The sequence below is a fragment of the Mangifera indica genome, chromosome 10 (genome assembly GCF_011075055.1).
Source record: "Mangifera indica cultivar Alphonso chromosome 10, CATAS_Mindica_2.1, whole genome shotgun sequence".
Lineage (NCBI taxonomy): Eukaryota > Viridiplantae > Streptophyta > Magnoliopsida > Sapindales > Anacardiaceae > Mangifera > Mangifera indica.
The window spans coordinates 16,105,076-16,120,675 of record NC_058146.1 but is presented as its reverse complement, the minus strand read 5'-3'; the positions used below and the strand labels follow the sequence as shown (position 1 = coordinate 16,120,675).

The 15,600-nt window shown below is 36.0% G+C and overlaps 2 protein-coding genes across 3 annotated transcripts; one reads left to right on the top strand and one right to left on the bottom strand.

The window, feature by feature from the left end:
* The first annotated feature begins 351 nt into the window (after positions 1-351).
* LOC123227657 (sister chromatid cohesion 1 protein 4-like) lies at positions 352-9,700 on the top strand. The gene is made up of 16 exons (XM_044652754.1): positions 352-1,152; positions 2,405-2,666; positions 2,911-3,008; positions 3,146-3,195; positions 3,333-3,376; positions 4,098-4,209; positions 4,348-4,509; positions 4,627-5,131; positions 5,225-5,665; positions 5,831-5,975; positions 6,499-6,635; positions 7,101-7,993; positions 8,146-8,179; positions 8,617-8,725; positions 8,940-9,069; positions 9,313-9,700. Exons 1-16 carry the CDS (start codon positions 1,029-1,031, stop codon positions 9,409-9,411), a joined length of 3,345 nt encoding a protein of 1,114 aa, XP_044508689.1. The 5' UTR covers positions 352-1,028; the 3' UTR covers positions 9,412-9,700.
* A 408-nt stretch (positions 9,701-10,108) lies between these two features.
* Positions 10,109-15,349, bottom strand: LOC123228401 (CTP synthase-like). 2 transcript variants are annotated; one of them, XM_044653802.1, is made up of 23 exons: positions 15,043-15,349; positions 14,801-14,954; positions 14,322-14,401; positions 13,887-13,973; positions 13,705-13,755; positions 13,490-13,607; positions 13,333-13,389; positions 13,164-13,228; positions 12,983-13,066; positions 12,838-12,888; positions 12,680-12,742; positions 12,540-12,586; positions 12,370-12,436; positions 12,216-12,278; positions 11,816-11,905; positions 11,691-11,729; positions 11,386-11,613; positions 11,212-11,297; positions 11,057-11,105; positions 10,898-10,978; positions 10,724-10,817; positions 10,506-10,640; positions 10,109-10,400 (listed from the first exon to the last, which is right to left on the bottom strand). In XM_044653802.1, the coding sequence occupies exons 2-23, from the start codon at positions 14,916-14,918 to the stop codon at positions 10,366-10,368; spliced, it is 1,788 nt and encodes a 595-aa protein (XP_044509737.1). In that variant the 5' UTR covers positions 14,919-14,954; positions 15,043-15,349; the 3' UTR covers positions 10,109-10,365. The 2 variants fall into 2 exon arrangements, with proteins under 2 accessions (XP_044509737.1, XP_044509735.1); XM_044653800.1 differs by having other exon boundaries at positions 10,109-10,640; positions 15,043-15,348.
* Between the last annotated feature and the right edge of the window lie 251 nt (positions 15,350-15,600).

Below are 15,600 nucleotides of genomic sequence, written 5' to 3'. Positions count from 1 at the left end.
AAGGTTTTATTTTTTCAATATTTTGTATTAAATATCATTTTTATTTTTAATAATAAAATTTAATAGATTAATTAAATATTTAAATTTTCCAAAGGTAACTAATGAAAACTTTGAATATAAAAAAAAAAAAAGAAAGAAACTTTTTGGTTGGAAATAAGTCCTTCGGCCTAAATAGTATTTTCCGCATGGTGAATAGTCAGTTCAACCAAGTTCAAAGTGTTCAGCTCGACTTAACAAATTTGTGAAAGAAAATGGGACCCATAATGCCAAAATTCAAACCAATGAAACAATGACAACTAAGGCAATCACACACTTGTTTAGTTACACGCAAACATGGGAAAAAAAAAAAAAAAAACACTTTCTAAATAAAACAACCATAAGGCGCTTCTCTTCGTCTTCTTTCTCTTAATCGATCTTTCAATCAGCTAGAATCTCTGGACGACGTAGTTTCGTGGTATAAATATTGGGTTTTTTACTTCAAAGCTCAGCTCATTTCAGTTTAACACGGTTCGATCTGCTGTGAGTGGCGAGTTTCGGTCAATTACGTTGAAAATGGAGTTGCTTTGGTTAATTGCTGAGAAATTTGAAGAGGTTGGTGGTGTATGAAATGATTAATTAGAGTTTCGTGTTTCAGCTCATGTGGGGTGTTTGTCAAATTGGGTTGTGGAATTAGGGTTTCTGGAGGATATGAGTAGGGAATTGTGTTGTATATGAAGTTAGGGTTGTGGGTGTGTTGTTAATTTGGTGGGATTTTTGGGTTTTGGTGTTTTTGGAATTGGAGTTGAAATTTAGGACTTATTTGGGAGTTCAATTTATGTGATGAATGTCTAGTGCTTATCTTTGGTTTTTCAGCCATTGAAGCTTAAAGGTCAGTGTTTGCAGTAGAATTTGGTGCTTTCTTAATTTGAAGTGAAACAGTGTTTTTAGCTGGAAGTTTTCCATTTTCGGTTTATAATTTGTAAGAAAAAGTTGTTCTTTGGTGTATGAAAGCTAGGGTTTTTCTTTTTTTTTTGAGTTTGGGGTGAGAAATGTTTTATTCACAGTTTATTTTGGCTAAGAAAGGGCCTTTAGGGACTATATGGATAGCTGCTCATTTGGAGAGGAAGCTTCGAAAGAATCAGGTGGCTGATACTGATATTGGACTGTCAGTAGGTTAGTATTATAATTTACTTTTAATGCAATTTTGAGAGCCATATTTAGTCTCTAAATTAATTGAGTTTTGTTGTTTTGTTTATTGAATCCTGTCTCAATTAAAGTCTAATTGTTATGTTATGCTATGCTTATTTGTACTTGAATGTAAGATAGCGAGCATGTATAAGGTGGTACGGTTTCTATTCTATATTTCCATTTTTATCTTCGCATAAAAGTAAAAAATGCACAAATGGTATATTTTCTATGGATTAGGTTGTTAAACTCAAAATCTATTGTTGCAGAATATGCAGAAACAAAATGAACAAAACAATAACTCCTGGTCAACTTAGTTAATTATTGCATTTTCGTCCTTGCTTAAGCTTATGTAATACTTGCATATTGTTGCATTAATCTATTGATTTTTTTTTTTTGAGCTATTGGAGATTGTTTGGGGTATCTAAGTTTCGTAGATTATAACATCATGCAAAGACAGACTTTAAATTTTCTATTTTTGATTGGCTCATCTGTTTCTAAAGCTATTATTAGGCTTTCTAAGTATTTTGCTGTCATTATTATAGGTCAATGAAATGAGATTGTAAGTTTTTAATTATTGGACATAGTTATCGAATGAATTTCACGTGACAGAGTCATTTAACAGGCATAATGTTGTATTCTAATTGAGGTTAACACCAATTTTGCAATGCTGTTGGTATGAACTTCATGATCTTTATTGTTCTGTAACCTCAACCTTGCTTAGCTTTTTCACTCCTTTTCTCACATCAGATATACTTGGATCATTTCTTTCTGACTATTTATATAGATTGCAAGATTTTTAGGTTTCCTTTGTTAAATAATGTTTACACATATTTTATCTTATAGCCATGATGGTCAAATCAAGGAGAAATACATGGTCTAATCTGGACAATTAATAATTGCACATTATGAAGTATTTTTTTCTATATAGATATAAAGAATTGGATGATAAGTCATGCAGACATGCAAAATTTTCACAGAAGTAAATCATGTTTGGCTTTTTGTGTATTAAGAGTTGCTCTAGATTGTTTAACTTCTGCAACAAAAAACTAAGAGGTTGATCTTTCATAATTATTGCTTTCTATATTTTGAGGAATGTTCCTCAGTTATTCCAAGAAAAGAAAAAGATCATGTCCATTATTTTGACGTCAGATCTCAATTCTGCTTCTTTATCCCTGTTTCTGCTAACAACCATTTTCTTAGTTATCTAATGCATAACGTTTTAATTCATTTTGAGCAGACTCAATTCTTTTTCCTGAAGTACCAATTGCACTTAGGTTGTCCAGCCATCTTTTGCTTGGCGTGGTGAGGATATATTCTAGAAAGGTGAATTACCTTTTCGATGATTGCAGTGAGGCTTTGCTTAAGATAAAGCAAGCTTTTCGCTCAACTGCAGTTGATTTACCCCCAGAGGAATCAACTGCACCATATCACTCTATCACCTTGCCAGAGACTTTTGATCTTGATGATTTTGAGTTGCCAGATAATGATATTTTTCAAGGGTAAGTTCCAAAATTGTCCAGTTTCTTTTCAATTTCATTGTTAATTTACCAAATTTAGAGCCTAATTCTGCAATAATTCATCTTCATGAGGAGCAGCTTTTCTGCATAGGGGTTTATCTTACGCTTTTTTCTTGAGCCATGTTGAACTAGTCCTATCAGGAGACATTTTTTAAATGTTAGGTTGTTTGTTAAGCTGCCCAATGGAAGAATTCATTTCCTGCTATTGACTCAAATCTTTTTGCAGTAACTATGTTGATCATCACGTCAGTACAAGGGATCAAATCACTCTCCAAGATACCATGGATGGTGTGGTTTACTCCACATCTCAGTTTGGATTGGATGGTAAGGACTTCTGCATGTGCTTCTTGTGGATGTTTTACTCCCTATCAAAGCTTGAATTGGTCATTTTGATTGGTTAATAATGCTTGTTGGTATAATTTATTTTGGCTCTGTTAACATGTTTTGTGATTTGTTTCTAGAGCGGTTTGGTGATGGTGATGCATGTCAGATTGGTTTGGACCTTGATGAGGTAATTATTTTATATACATCCTGGTAGAATTGTAGCTGGTAGTTGATTAAGTTTCTTATAAATATTGCTCTAAATTGCTGATTTTTAGTTTCTACTTTTTGTGTTAATCATTTATTTATTTGATTAATCAAAAACAGGAGCTGTTAAAGGTTACTGCTGCAGGGCATGGTGACATTTCAAAGTAAGCTCTTTATATCTATAACTTCACTGTTTGGTTTCTTTGTAGGTCATGCTCTTGTTTGGTTACCTGATTTTATGATTGTTCACTGTTTGATTTTATGATTTTATATTGAGTGCATCTCCATTTGTTTCTACCATTGGTTATTTTTGTCAATATGTTGTTTTTACCAGTTCATTAGCTTGAATATCTATGGAAAAGTGGCTAATACCTTGTTACATGGTTGTTGGTTGTACTAAGGTATCTCTCTTAAAGCATAATTCAAATAGCTAATTGCTTCAAAGGTTACGTTTAAGTGTAATTTAAGAACTGTTTCACTTGATTGCTCTTTGCATGATCGGTAAACAGCTCTGATCAGTAATAATAATCAAAGATTACTTTGTCTCCCTAGTGATTGATCCTCCTGTTTACCTGTTGTATGGTTTCAGATATAAACAGAGAAACACAATATTTTGAGGAAGAACATAGCTTTTCTCTGTGAACTTACTTCTCCACACAATGTCTTTGAGTCTATCAGGTTGCACATATTTCAAATGTTCTCCTCCAATAGAGTTTGAGTGGAAGTTTAATGTTTTTTCTTCTCTTTTGTGTGAATGATATTTTATTTCTCATGATAGAGGGGCTGTTACTTAATTGGCTGTCAGTATTTTTGGGGATGCTGATTTATCTATGAAATAATTTGGAACATTGTATGTTCTGATGTAACTGTATTCCCTAATTGCAGTGCTGATCCTCAGGGGTCTGTCAAACCACTGACACCTTGGGAGCATGATAGTATTAGTGAGCAGAAAAATGAAACGTCAGAAGCCATGACATTGAATGACAATGCAAATCAGGTTAATTTTAATACTTCGAAAATATTGTGTCTTAGGTTGTTTCTGTAATTGTTAGTTTCTTGCTTATTTGAATATTGTGGGGAAGATTTATGTTTCAGGTTTGGTATCATAATTACTACCTCTTTCTATTGTGACCAGCTTGAAAGACTCGGTGTCTATACCGAATCTGTTGAATATGCTGAAGCACCATCTACTCCAGGGTTGGTACAAGAGCCAAATTTGTTCTGTGTGCAGGAGGCTCCGGCCTGTGATGATCATTTTGAGTCAGAAGATCGCAATTCCAATGAGCTAGTGGCTGCGGTGAGCACAGTAAATACTTTAAGTAATCCGGATTTGAATTATGCAGATTGCAGTGCTGTGGATTGGTTTTTACAAAGTAATCCAAATTGTGATATTGTTCAGTGCATGTTTTCTCAGGGGAGTGGCCACCATGTCAGAGATCTGGAAGTCAAACATGTGAAGCCTCTTGGTGACTCTGTCAATTCAATGACTATGGTATCAGACTATTCAGAGGGGACCATTGGTGCGCTAGATGGTTCAGATAGATTGGAAAACATGAAAAATGCTGGTGTAAACAAGAATGTTCCAAATATAATGTCTGTAGAACAAGGAATTAGGTCAGATGAAACTGCTGCATCTCCTAGTTGCTCTCATGTCACCTCTGATGCACAGGAACAGAATCATAGAACTTATCCAGATAGCACCAATGAGCCTGTGTCTGAAGGCTGTTTGATGGATGGCCATCCTGTAGAGATGCCATCCAATGTGTTGAAGCCATGCAGCTTATACTTGAGTCAACCTGATATGTCTTCTGCTGGAAATGGACATGATAATGCAATTGCTACAACCTTACAATCTGAGGATGTTGAGCCATTCTCATCAGAGATATCCGGAAGGGATGAGGCTCGTGTTGAGGGGCGAGGTTTGTAGAACAATCTTTATGCATGTCATTTATTGTTATTCTCTGTATTGAAAAAGTTTGACCTGGCTGGACTAAATTTTTACATTTTTCCAGGTGAAGAGTGCCATGTGTCAGACATTCTGCAATCAAAGAAAAATCAGATATCAGGGCCATCGGTATGTGGAGAATTACTTGCAGATAACAAGAAATCAGATGAGCTTTTGGACAATGTGATTTTTAATGATCATTTAGAAAATCTTAATAATTCCACAATATCAGAATTGCCTGAACCGGAAAAGCTACTCTCTGTACCAGAGGGGCTTCTTGATATACCAAATGATTTGCTAGTTGCTTCTACACCAGAGAAAGAAGCTTTAGCAGGGAGTGATGGAGTTGAGGCTAGAAACGAATTTGTTTCAGGGAAAAAACGTAGTCACACAGAAAGTACACTGACTTTTGAGAGTTTAAACTCATCTGAATCCTTTGGGGTGGCCAGATCTAAGAAAACTTCAGAGTCAATCCCTGACGATGATGATCTGTTATCATCTATATTAGGTATTAATTTGGTTCTTTGTTGATTACAGAGCATAGCATTTCTGGTGTATCGTGTTTGTTAGAAAGGCCAGTATGTTAAATGATATTTCCTTATAAATTATGGTCATCTAAATTATGCTTCTGCAAAATATTTTTTTTGACTGAATGAATTTATTGTCGTTTCAGTTGGAAGAAAATCTTCAGTTTTAAAATTGAAGCCCACTCCACCTCCCCCTGAAGTAGCATCAAGAAAAAGAATCCGTTCTGCACCTCAAAGTAGTGCTTTGAAGAGAAAGGTGTTTATGGATGACACCATGGTCTTGCATGGCGAGTATGTTCTTGTTTCCCTATTTGTACCTACTTTACCTACTGAAGCTTATGACCTGACCTTTATCTCCATTTCATACTTCTCTATCAAAGTTCTTTTATTCATAATTATTTTTTAAGTTTCTCTGAAATTTAGTTTCTTGATTTTACATTCTTTATTGAGAAACAAAATTTTATTTTTTACTGGCTTAACAATGCCCTTGCTGACACATTGGTTTTTCATTTTGATGAAATAAAAATTAAGCTTTATTGAAAAAAAAATGAAGAGATAAATACATCAGTAGAATAGATGTCCACAAGAAAAAAAATATCAATTAGGTGGTTTTATCTGCACTGATAAAAGAAGTGATCAGTTTGTCTTTACTTCATAACCTAAGTATATTTTGTAATGCTTTCAATTCCAAATGTTAAAGTTTAACCAATAGAAGTATGGCCAGTTTTATTGCTTGTTGTCTTAGTTATCACTTATGCAAACCTCAAGTCTACTGACAAACTACTGATGTGTTTATCTGCATTGACTTCTGAAGTATAATACGCCAACAATTGACAAATACTGAAGACATACGCCGGATTCGGAAAAAAGCTCCTTGCACTTGTTCTGAAATTTTGATGATTCAGATACAGTTCTTAGAGGATCAAATATTCAGTGAACCCGTTTTTGCTGGTGAGTTGTGCTAAGTTTCAGTACTTTAGTTGCCCTAGCCCTCTTTTTTATGTAATTGAAATACAAGGATCTTGTTTGTTATTTTGAATGATGGGTTCTTGCTCTCACTATCCCCCTCCCCTCCTCTCTTTATCACTTGTTTTTTTTCCTTATTGGCGTGGATTTCTGTATATATGATAGCTTAGTATATGGATAATTGTCATCATCATGCTTTCTGCTTGCTAATCTGGGACACAGTTCTTGAAATTTGTGAGATCTTATATTGAGTATTCAAGTTTCATCAGACAATTCATGTGATTAAGTTTATTGTACTGTAATGTCAAATTCTAAAGTATATTTATACCTCTTCTGAGTTTGTGTCTTTGTCTTCATTTTATTCTTTGTTGACTCAAATTTGCTTCAGACAATTAAGGAGTTTTAACATATACATTCAGATTTATCAGTTGGTTTATGTATATGTTTCAGGTATGTCAGCACGACTGATGAGTTTGCACTGTGAAACACCTGATCTAAGCAGAATCAGGGTTTCCGAAACTGATGAAAATCATGGTTCTTCTGAACCAGCAAACGATGTGGAGCGCTCCTATAGGTTTAATGTTGAAGGCAGTGGAGAGGAGGGGAGCAAAGGTCCCGAGCTTCATGTTGAAGCACAGCATGCTGGGAACCCCATCAGTGACCACTTCTTAGGATCGCATGATGGTGACGCTCAAGGGGATGCAAATGCCACAAATGCTATTACTGATCCACCTGAGCTTGAAAGAATGCAAAATAAACCCTTGGCTGAGGTAACTGAAATGGACATTGACATCACTAATTTTGAAGTTGCTGAGACAGCTAATTGCGCTGCAGACACTGATGGTCCTGTAGAAATTCAAAGCATGCCCGGTGAAGGTACAACTGATGGTGCAGATGCTTCTCTGCAGATGGATGCTTTGGGTCTTACACCTGGGCAGAAATTGGATTTTCAGTCTGTTGAAGACGATGCTACTTTGGATACAAGCAATGGAAAAGTAGTTGATGCTGCTGAAGGAGAAGATCCTGTTGCAATTGGTGGTGAATTGATAGCCAGGGATGAACTTCCTTTGGGGGAAGGTAAAGTTGGTGTGTCTGTTGAAAACCAGGCTGATAGCCTGATAGATTGTACTGCAAATGGTGTTCTGAATGAAGATGGGTTCCTGTCTGCGGACTTGGGTTGTGATAGCTTTGACCCAAAGTCTGACTCTGTGTATCGTGAAGAATCTACACTATATTCTACAAATTTAGATAAACATGATACTGATTTGAAAGATACCTCGATGAATGATGGAGAAAACCCAATCTTTCCTGACACTGACCATCCTGCTGCTGAAGATCGTGGTGTAAGTTGGATTGCTGATCTTCTTTCTCTTTGGATTTTCTTCTGTAGCGTATGGATTTGTTTATTTGGTCTTTTATTTTAAGTATCATGTCTGAGGGGTACTATAGATTATTTTTGTGGTATTCCCTAATTACTTTCTGCTTTGTGATACAGGAACTTGAAGATATCCCGTTTGGGCATGATACAGGTTTGCTTCTCATTCTTTTTGTTGAATTATTGTTTTAGCATTATGATGTCTCCTTTAGTTATTTTTCCTCATTGAGAAGCTTTAAACAAAAATCTATTACATTTTTTAGCTGAATGAAGTGCATGCTAATTGAAAATTTTCACTTACCTTTCTAAGTGAATTTAAATGATAGATGTTGTCAACAACATAAAATATTTCAGTAATTTCTGAAGTATAATCAATGTGGCTTTTTTTTACATCTTTGAAAGGTGCTTATTCTGTTTTGTGCATTGTGAGCTTCATTTTCTACTGGGACTGGAAATACCTTCTAGTTTCTGATACGTCTTTGTGTGTGATGATATTGAAAATCTGTGATCTTGGATAGTGAGGAAGTCTTCTAGTTCTAGTGCATGTTTTTGCTGAGTCTGTTGGTTGATTTTGTTTCATTTTGTTTTCAGAATTTCTGAATGTAGATGATGATGAAGTAGCTGAAGATTGTGACGAGGGTGATGGGCATCCTGAAGATCCTCGCCTTCTTGAGAATAGTGGATGGTCTTCCCGCACGAGGTTTGTATACTTCTTCTAGTCGATTTCTTCCCTGTTCATTGTATTACTACTATCGAAGAATTCCTGCTGTCTGTTGCCTGGTTTCTCTGTTTGTCTCTGAGTCTCTCGCACTTTGTCCCAGTGTTTGGCTAATCCAGATTCAGCTTTTTCTCTGTTGCAATATTCCCTCTAGGAGCTACATTTTTCTTATAGCCATTTATATGTTTTCTTGTAGGGCTGTTGCTAAGTACTTGCAAACTCTATTTGAGAAGGAACCTGTACATGGTAGAAAGGTTCTTGCCTTGGACAACTTATTAGCTGGTAAAACTCGTAAGGAAGCATCGAGAATGTTCTTTGAAACACTGGTATATCAACCAAACTTTCATGGCCTTAAATTACATTTGATCTTTTTCTTTGATCAACTGCATATCTATTAATGTGCCGAAAATTCAATATAGAAGACAAACAGTTCAGAATTACCAACTATAAGTCAATATAGGGATTGTTCGTCTATGTTTTATTTGCAAAAGAACCAGAGTCATACGAAGGTTTTTGAAATTGTGTTTGCTCATCAGTCATAAAGAATTCTTCTTTTAACCAAATTTCAGGTTCTGAAAACAAAGGACTACATCCAGGTAGAGCAGCCCAAGTCCTTGGAGAACATTAATATACAGCCACGAGCGAAGCTCATAAAATCAGACTTCTGATACCTCACATAGGAAAAGCAGATACTCTTGGAAAGATTTATGTAGTTGTAGTTCGGTTGGTGCTTCATCCTGGTTGGGGATTATTTCTTCACTGGATTTTTACACCTTTTCCCCTTATTGCTCTAAATTATGCCCTTATTTAGTTGATGTAATTGGTAGGTTAACAGCAAGATCAGGTGCCACAGGTCATACTGTTGATTGTAGCCAAAATGTTGTAATGGATTATAAATTATATTGTATATATCTGTATTATATTAGCAGTTTCAATAGAAGATGTTTATTATTTGTTTGTCTGCATTGTTTTTTTCATTGCAGTTTTGATCACCTGTTCCTAAATCTTAGGAACTGTGCAGTACCGATTCTTAGATCTTAGGAACTGAACCTGGAACCAGAATGTGTGAGGATAAGTTCTTATCCGAAACCTATCCCATTGGGAAATGAAAGTTCAAATGGCAGTTCGTCTCACTATAACTTCTTATTAGACTAGTACGCGGCTAACATGTTGTAAAGATTGGATAAGTTCCTATGTAGACGGTTGACATATTCAATTACTAGTACTGATGCTAACCACTTATCATTGTTTATTAGGAATCATACATGTTGATTCGGATGAGGAGAAGCTTCTCGGGACAATTTTACAGAGTCAATATATTTTAGTACACATGGTTGCTCAAAGAACTTAGCGAAGATCAGGTAATGAGCTCGACAAGAAATGAGAATTTGATTTAACTTTTTCATTGCAGTACAACTGTTAATACAAGCACTTGCCCTTAGGCATGAGGCTGAGAAAGGCTAAAATAAAACAACTACGAAATACAACAGGCTGTGGTTCCATTTAAAAAGCTTGGAACTCAGCTCTCTTCTGTCTGTCTGCACTCGTTTCACAGGCAAGCCATAACACCTACCCTTAAACGGCTGTATAGAGCAATCATCCTAAGATACTACTTAAACCCCTCAATCGACTCGCAGTTGGAATCGCTTAAATAAAACTGAAAAAAGAAAACAACAACGAATGAAAACCGAAACAAGATCCTACAACCAATGGCAAGTATTGCCTTCATCATGCACACCATTGCAGTAACCATATACAGCACCAGATAAATTTTTTGCAGGCTTTTTAGTTTTTCCATTTTGGCGTACTTTCTTCGTTGCCACACCGTTGGCGACCTTGGTGGAGGCGCTTGCAGTTATCAGGGTATCCAACTGCCTACATGATGCTGCTATAAGCCCTGCATTTGACATGATGATTTTGATGATGTCAGGAGAGATTGCATATGAGATTAAGTGGTCCGTAACAAGAAAGAAATGGTACCTAAGAACAACGGAGATGGTTTTCCGGGTCTCGATATAAACTCAGGATGAAATTGGGTACCAATGTAGTAGGGATGATTAGGCAGCTCAACAATCTGCAACATCAATGTCATTATTGCAAAGTAGTTTAAGATATACTTCGAGATGAATACCTTTCTTAAATAAAATGCTATACCTCCATGCGTCGACCAGTTTCATCCTTGCCAGTGAAAGAGAGACCAGCATTTTCAAAGGTTGATATCATATCAGGATTCACCTGCATACAGTTAAGCGTCTTTCTAATGATCAAATAGTTCATAACAAGAAAAATTAGGAACATCTCGATGCCTCATACCTCATATCTATGACGATGTCTCTCGTCAATGAAACTTTTGTTTCCATATCTGTAAACATAAGTAGCATATGATTAGCTAATATTAGATGTCTTCGTTCAACATAACACCAATGAAAACCAGTTCATCAGTGCATAATTTTGTCAATAATACTCACAATTTTGCAGATTTACAGTCGTTGACTTGGAAATATGTTCTTCTTGATCCAAGCCGCATGGTGCCTCCCATATGAGTTTTTGAGCCCTGTTTGAATGTTAAGAGGATAAAATATATAGAACCAGGCAAATAATTTTCTTTCTTCAGTGTAAAATAAATTCCATGCAGATCAAACCTCAGGCATAAATATAACACAGGGATTTTTGGTGTTGACATCAAATTCAGTGCTGTTAGCATCTCGCAGGCCAAGAACAGATCGTGCATACTCAATAACAGCAATTTGCATGCCAAGACAAATGCCAAGGTAAGGAACATTGTTTTCCCTGGCATACTTCGCTGCAAGAATTTTGCCTTGCACTCCTCTGTCACCAAAGCCTCCGGGAACAAGAACACCATCTGCACCCTGAAGGTCAAGGTTAGTTAGCGGGCTATCACAGATGGGTTGCCAACACTAAACAGGATATATAAAGAACAACAAACCTTCAACAGCTTCCATGCAGCCTTGTAAGAATCAGGATTCTGTTACAAAAACATTGTTGTCAAGATGTCAAACAAGGGAAACAATAAATAAACGCACAAATCGAAGGACCGGAATAATTAATAACCTCTTTAGCAGATAAATCTTCAAGATCACAAGCTGGAACCCAATCTACAATAAGTTTCTTGCCGAGTTCAACTGAAGCATGTAAAAGAGCCTGCACAACAGCATGTACCTTTAATAGCCAACGAGAACATTGCATTCTTTCTTAAGCCAATATGCAGATCATTACTTGAAAATAATTCAGTATATGTTTACATTATGTTCATGACAGTCCAAGCATCCATGGCATAGAGTACTTTTGCAACACAAGTTGAAAAAACAAATATTTTTCGTGCACATATAAGTGTAATTTATTTAAGCACAAATCCATGCCAATACTTTCGAATAGAGTCTATTATAAGAACACAAGAAAATTCCAGTGGAAAAGTAAATCAGAATTTAGAATTTATAACAGGAAAGTGTACCTTCAGTACTGAGAGATAGGAATCCGAAAGGCCTGTATACTTCCCGACCAAGGCAATTCTGACCTGTTAATTATAAAAACAAAAAGATTAAACTCTGCTACCAAATCTTAAAAAAATTTATATATAAGAAAAAAATAACTCCTTGGAAACTCACAGGCTCATATAATGTGTCAAATTTTGTAGCCCTTGAAGTCCATTCCTTTAGAGAAGGTTCCTTGTTACTGCATATCATTAAACATGGTTGGTAATTATTCGAGGGGTTGTCAAGTAACTAAATGATTCTGTTTGAAAGTGAAAGGCGAAAACTGAGAGCAATAGACAAACCTTGGTAGATTCAGAGCTTTAAGAATTCCCTTGTGTGCCTTCTGATCCTAATCAAGAAGGAAAAAAGAAAAAGAGCGCCAATCTTAAGAATCAGCAGCTACAAATAAAATTAAATTTCAAAAGTTTGCTTAGGGAATTACTTTCAAAAGCAAGGGAATGTGCCAGATGTTGGTAACATCATAGAGAGTGAGGACATTTTCTTTCTGAAAGGCACACAGTATCGGTCAGGTGGAATCTTTCAAGGCAAGGCAGATAACCAAGTCAAATTAACCTCCAGACAAAATGTTAACTAGCATACCAGAACATGGCAAAATTGAGAGAGTTTTGCCTTCACATTCTCATCAAGCGCCTGAAACATATAGTCAAAATTTAGAACCTGTAACCAAAACTTTAAGTTGTGCAAGTATGCATGAATGTAAGATAGATTAAAGAAATCAATATACCGTTGTGCTGCGACAAGCTAAGATATTTGGTGTCAAACCCTGGCCTCTAAGTTTCCGAACACTGTGCTGGGTTGGTTTTGTCTTCTGAAAGTGGTAAACATGAACAATGTCATTGTTAGACCTACTGAGAACTGTCATCTTTCAACAAAAATGTATAGACAATATACTTCTATTATCTTACTTGTTCACCAACAACGTTTAGAACCGGCACAAGGCTGACATGAATCAAGCAAAAGTTGCCAGGACCTGGAACAAGAAGCATTGATAAAAAGAAGCCAACTACTTGTATAAACTTGAAAGCTAGGGGAGGTACATGTGTCATATAAGAGCTGCAGAAGAGATATTCTTACCTACACGGTACGAAAACTGCCCTAAAGCCTCAATAAACGGCATGGATTCAATGTCTCCTGCATGCAGGAAAATCCGTTTTAACAACAAAAGAGAGGTAAAAAGTTGGGGAAATAGTTCATGGTACCAGGAATCATAAACTGTTAGCTTTCAGTGTACCTATAGTTCCTCCAAGTTCTATGACACAAACATCAGCTGGACCTTCCTTTCCGTCCACTGGTATCTTTGCCACTCGCTCAATCCACTCTTGGATAGCATCCGTAACGTGAGGGACAACCTACAGATTGCGAGTTCATATGAAGGAAACAAATCATACATGAACCTCACCATGTGTGGTACCCAAAAAGGAGATATAAGCATCATCCGAAATAAACCTGAACAGTTTTCCCCAAATAGTCTCCCCTTCTTTCCTTGTTGATAACATGCTGTAGTACATCAAAATATATAAAAATAGCAAATCAGCAACCTGAGTATGAACTAGTTCCAAATGAGCTTTGGCATCTCAAGTAGTTGATACATGAAATTATCAAGTTAATGTATAATTCAATCCACTAACCTGGTAAATCTTTCCAGTAGTTATATTATTATCTCTAGTTAACTTGATATCGAGGAACCGCTCATAGTTACCAAGGTCAAGGTCCACCTGTAAAAACCCCCAAGGTCAAGGTCCACCACTCATAATCAATCTTTTCCCTTTTTCTAAAGTTTATAACACTTTTGGTCTCCCATGTTTTTCATTTGGCTATAATGAAAATTTCAAGTTTTCCTCTATAAAAAAATAATATTGTAAAAGCTTACAGCCCTTTTCTCACACAGTTCCAGTTGCTAATTTAGAACAACATGAGACTGATTCAAAACAACTTTTTTGCAGAAAAAGATTTGAGGACTTTGATCAACACACAGACCTATTCAAAACATGGAGAAGGAGATTCTACCTCAAATACAAAATTGACATAAGGAAAAGCATAACAGAAGGAGGAAATTTCAGTACCTCGCCACCATCATCTAATACAAATACTTCACCATGCTCAAAAGGGGACATAGTTCCAGCATCAGTGTTTATATACGGATCTACATCAACAAATAATTGGTGGCCAAAATCAATAAACTAAGGTTTAACAGAAAATATACTTTGGTCTCATGGTTTATACAAAAATATGCCAACATTGAAGAAACAAATTGACTAGACTAAGAACACTCCTTGAAGATTCAGCAAAGAAATCATAAAAGCATCAACAGAATCATAACAAACTAACCAAAGCACATTCATCTACACTAAACAAGAAACTCTTCAAAGTGCCACCTTCAACAAGAAGACTTAACTATCTCAATTAAAGGAGTAGAGAATTTAAACCCAGAAAAGAAAATTGAAATGGAAAAAATTAAAAAGAAAGAAAACTTTTTTCACCCACAGAGGGAAACAGAAACAGAAACAGAAGCAAATATACAAGAAGAAGAAGAAGAAGAGACCAATTTTGATGGAAGTAACTCTAAGTCCACATGCTTTAAGAAGCACTCCAACACTGCTAGCAGTGACACCTTTACCAAGACCACTGACAACTCCACCAGTCACCAAAACGTACTTCATTTTCTTCTTCTTCTCCTCTTTGTTTTGACCACCCACCTGAATTATCAGCAGCGCTGTTAAAGACACACAGTGAAATAAACATACACAACAAGATGGAGTGGAGAAACAAGAAAAAAACAGAAACCTTTAGCTGTTTTTTAATATTATCTTGTTGTCAACTTGGAAAAAACTCAACAAGGGTATTGTTATTTTGCTAGTTTTAGTCTCTAGTTATGAAGGAACTGGTGCAAAGGGCATGAAGGAACAGAGAAACCGATTCTTGTTAAGCAAATAACAAACAAAACGCAAAAGAAAGAAGACGGGTATTTCTTTCTTTCTCTCTACAGCTACTTCTACTTCAACTCACTAACTCAGAAAAGCCTCAAACTGAAGAGGACAGAATGCAAAAGCAAAAGACTCAAAACACTGAACAGAATGAGAATGGTTTGGGGGGGAATGTTGGCGGCTTTTTATATACAAATTGGTCAAGTTTAATGGGGGAGGGAGTTAATTGAACAAATAAAAGTCTTGAAAATGTGAAAAGGATTTTTCCTTTATCCTTAATTTAATTTTAATTTTAATTTTAATTTTTTTTAATTTACCTCAAAATGGAAGGGCTCTCATGCTTTCTGTTTTGTCTGTCTATGTCTATGTGTCTGTGACTGTGTCTCTGCATCTGTTTATGTCTGGTCTCTTCAGCTAC

Coding starts and splice junctions, on each gene's coding strand:
- LOC123227657 (XM_044652754.1), top strand. CDS start 1,029: ATGTTTTATTCACAGTTTATTTTGGCTAAGAAAGGGCCTTTAGGGACT. Junction 3,009..3,145: donor ATCTCAGTTTGGATTGGATG/GTAAGGACTTCT, acceptor ATTTGTTTCTAG/AGCGGTTTGGTGATGGTGAT. Junction 5,666..5,830: donor TCTGTTATCATCTATATTAG/GTATTAATTTGG, acceptor TTGTCGTTTCAG/TTGGAAGAAAATCTTCAGTT.
- LOC123228401 (XM_044653800.1), bottom strand. CDS start 14,918: ATGAAGTACGTTTTGGTGACTGGTGGAGTTGTCAGTGGTCTTGGTAAA. Junction 13,390..13,489: donor AGAACTTGGAGGAACTATAG/GTACACTGAAAG, acceptor TCCTGCATGCAG/GAGACATTGAATCCATGCCG. Junction 10,641..10,723: donor ACCATCTCCGTTGTTCTTAG/GTACCATTTCTT, acceptor TGTCAAATGCAG/GGCTTATAGCAGCATCATGT.